General features: G+C 47.4%; 1 protein-coding gene across 1 annotated transcript; it reads right to left on the reverse strand.

The window, feature by feature from the left end:
- Nucleotides 1-232: 232 nt before the first annotated feature.
- LOC120716360 (NLR family CARD domain-containing protein 3-like) lies at nucleotides 233-1,370 on the reverse strand. Its single transcript, XM_040003893.1, has one exon. It carries the CDS (start codon nucleotides 1,359-1,361, stop codon nucleotides 441-443), a length of 921 nt encoding a protein of 306 aa, XP_039859827.1. The 5' UTR covers nucleotides 1,362-1,370; the 3' UTR covers nucleotides 233-440.
- Nucleotides 1,371-2,108: the final 738 nt, after the last annotated feature.

Here is a 2,108-nt window from a genome sequence, read left to right on the forward strand (position 1 = left end):
GAGCAGCTTCTGCTTCGGACTGAAAAATTCATCGATTAGGAAAATGGTCGTTTTGCCCTATTTCAAACGCTGCTATGGTTGTCATACAAGTCCAGGCAGACCCAAAATGTTTGCCAGCAAAATTGCTTCCAAGGTTTAACATCAGACTTCACTACAAAGAAGCTCTTCATAGACTCTTATTTCTGTCTAACAGGAGCGTCTGAATGACCAACAGCAGCAGCAGATTTAAAACACCGCCCCCTAATGACACAACACAGGTACTACATGTAGATGTGAGTCTACAACACACAGCGTACGATGACCAATGCAGGATCATGCTAAGTGATCAACAGAAAATATAATTTCATTTGAGAAACAAACTAATGAGAGTCGTTTAGCACTGTGTCTCTCTGAAGAACTAAACTACTGATCTACACTAATGTTAATGAGCACATCTGGACTCACCGAGCCTTTCTGCAGTTCCTCACAGTTGGAATCAGTCTCAGTCGTCCCTCTGCTGATGTGTTGTACTTCTGCAGGTCCAACTCATCCAGAACCTCCTCTGACATCTGCAGCATGAAGGCCAGAGCTGAGCACTGGATCTCAGAGAGTCTCTCTGATCTGTTCCCTGACTTCAGGAACTCTTGGATCTCCTGATGTACTGAGAGGTCGTTCATCTCCATCAGACAGTGGAAGATGTTGATGCTTCTGTCAGGAGAGATTTTATCATCATCATAATCTTCACTGTTCATCTTCTTCAGACTCTTAATGACTCTCTGGATGGATTCTGGACTGATCTGTTTCGGACCCAGCAGACCTCCTAAGAGTCTCTGGTTGGACTCCAGACAGAGGCCATGAAGGAAGCGGACAAACAGGTCCAGGTGGCCATTTTTACTCTGGAGGGATCTCAACATACTTTTTGACAGAAACTCATGAAGCGATGTGATGTCATTCCAGATATCCAGAAAATCCCTCAGCACCTCTGTCTTCCTGCTGGTGAAACAGTGGAACATGTAGACAGCAGCCAGAAACTCCTGAATGCTCAGATGAACAAAGCAGTAGACTGGTTTCTGGAAGATCACACACTCTCTTTTGAAGATCTCTGTACAAACTCCTGAGTACACCGAGGCCTCTGTCACATCCAGACCACACTGCTCCAGGTCTTCTTGGTAGAACATGATGTTTCCTTTCTCCAGATGTTCAAACGCCAGCCTCCCCAGCTTCAGAAGAACTTCCCTGTCAGCCTCCGTCAGCTCCTGTGGACTCGTCTCATGTCCCTCATGGTACTTGTTCTTCTTCCTCTTTGTCTGAACCAGCAGGAAGTGTGAGTACATGTCAGTCAGGGTCTTGGGCAGCTCTCCTCTCTGCTCTGTAGTCAACATGTGCTCCAGAACTGTAGCAGTGATCCAGCAGAAGACTGGGATTCTACACATGATGTGGAGGCTCCTGGATGTCTTCATGTGGAAGATGATTCTGCTGGACAGCTCTTCATCACTGAATCTCCTCCTGAAGTACTCCTCCTTCTGGGCGTCAGTGAAGCCTCGTACTTCTGTTAGCCTGTCAACACATGTAGGAGGGATCTGATTGGCTGCTGCAGGTCGTGAAGTTATCCAGACGAGAGCCGAGGGAAGCAGATTCCCCTGGATGAGGTTTGTCAGCAGCTGGCTGACTGATGACTTCTGTGTGACATCAGACAGCAGCTTCCTGTTGGTGAAATCCAATGAAAGTCTGCTTTCATCCAGGCCGTCAAAGATGAACAGAAGCTGAGAGACAGCCAGCTTCTCTGCTGAGACCTTCTGTAATGTTGGATGGAAAACATGGAGCAGCTCCAGAAGACTGTACTGCTCATCTCTGATCAGGTTCAGCTCCCTGAATGAAAGCAGAACCACCACACTGACATGTTGGTTCTCCAAGCCCTCTGCCCAGTCCAGAGTGAACTTCTGCACTGAGAAGGTTTTTCCAACACCAGCCACGCCGTTGGTCAGAACCACTCTGATGGGTCTCTGTTGGTCAGGTAAGGCTTTAAAGATGTCCTGGCACCTGATTGGAGTGTCATCAAAAGTCTTTTTTGAAGTTGTCTCCAGCTGCCTCACCTCATGTTGGGTATGAACCTCTTCACTCTGTCCCTC

This window comes from Simochromis diagramma, unplaced genomic scaffold (assembly GCF_900408965.1).
Source record: "Simochromis diagramma unplaced genomic scaffold, fSimDia1.1 OVJJ01000367.1, whole genome shotgun sequence".
In the NCBI taxonomy this organism is placed as follows: Eukaryota; Metazoa; Chordata; class Actinopteri; order Cichliformes; family Cichlidae; genus Simochromis; species Simochromis diagramma.

What these genes read in the sequence shown, in the direction of transcription:
- LOC120716360 (XM_040003893.1), bottom strand. Translation starts at nt 1,361, where the DNA reads ATGTTGACTACAGAGCAGAGAGGAGAGCTGCCCAAGACCCTGACTGAC.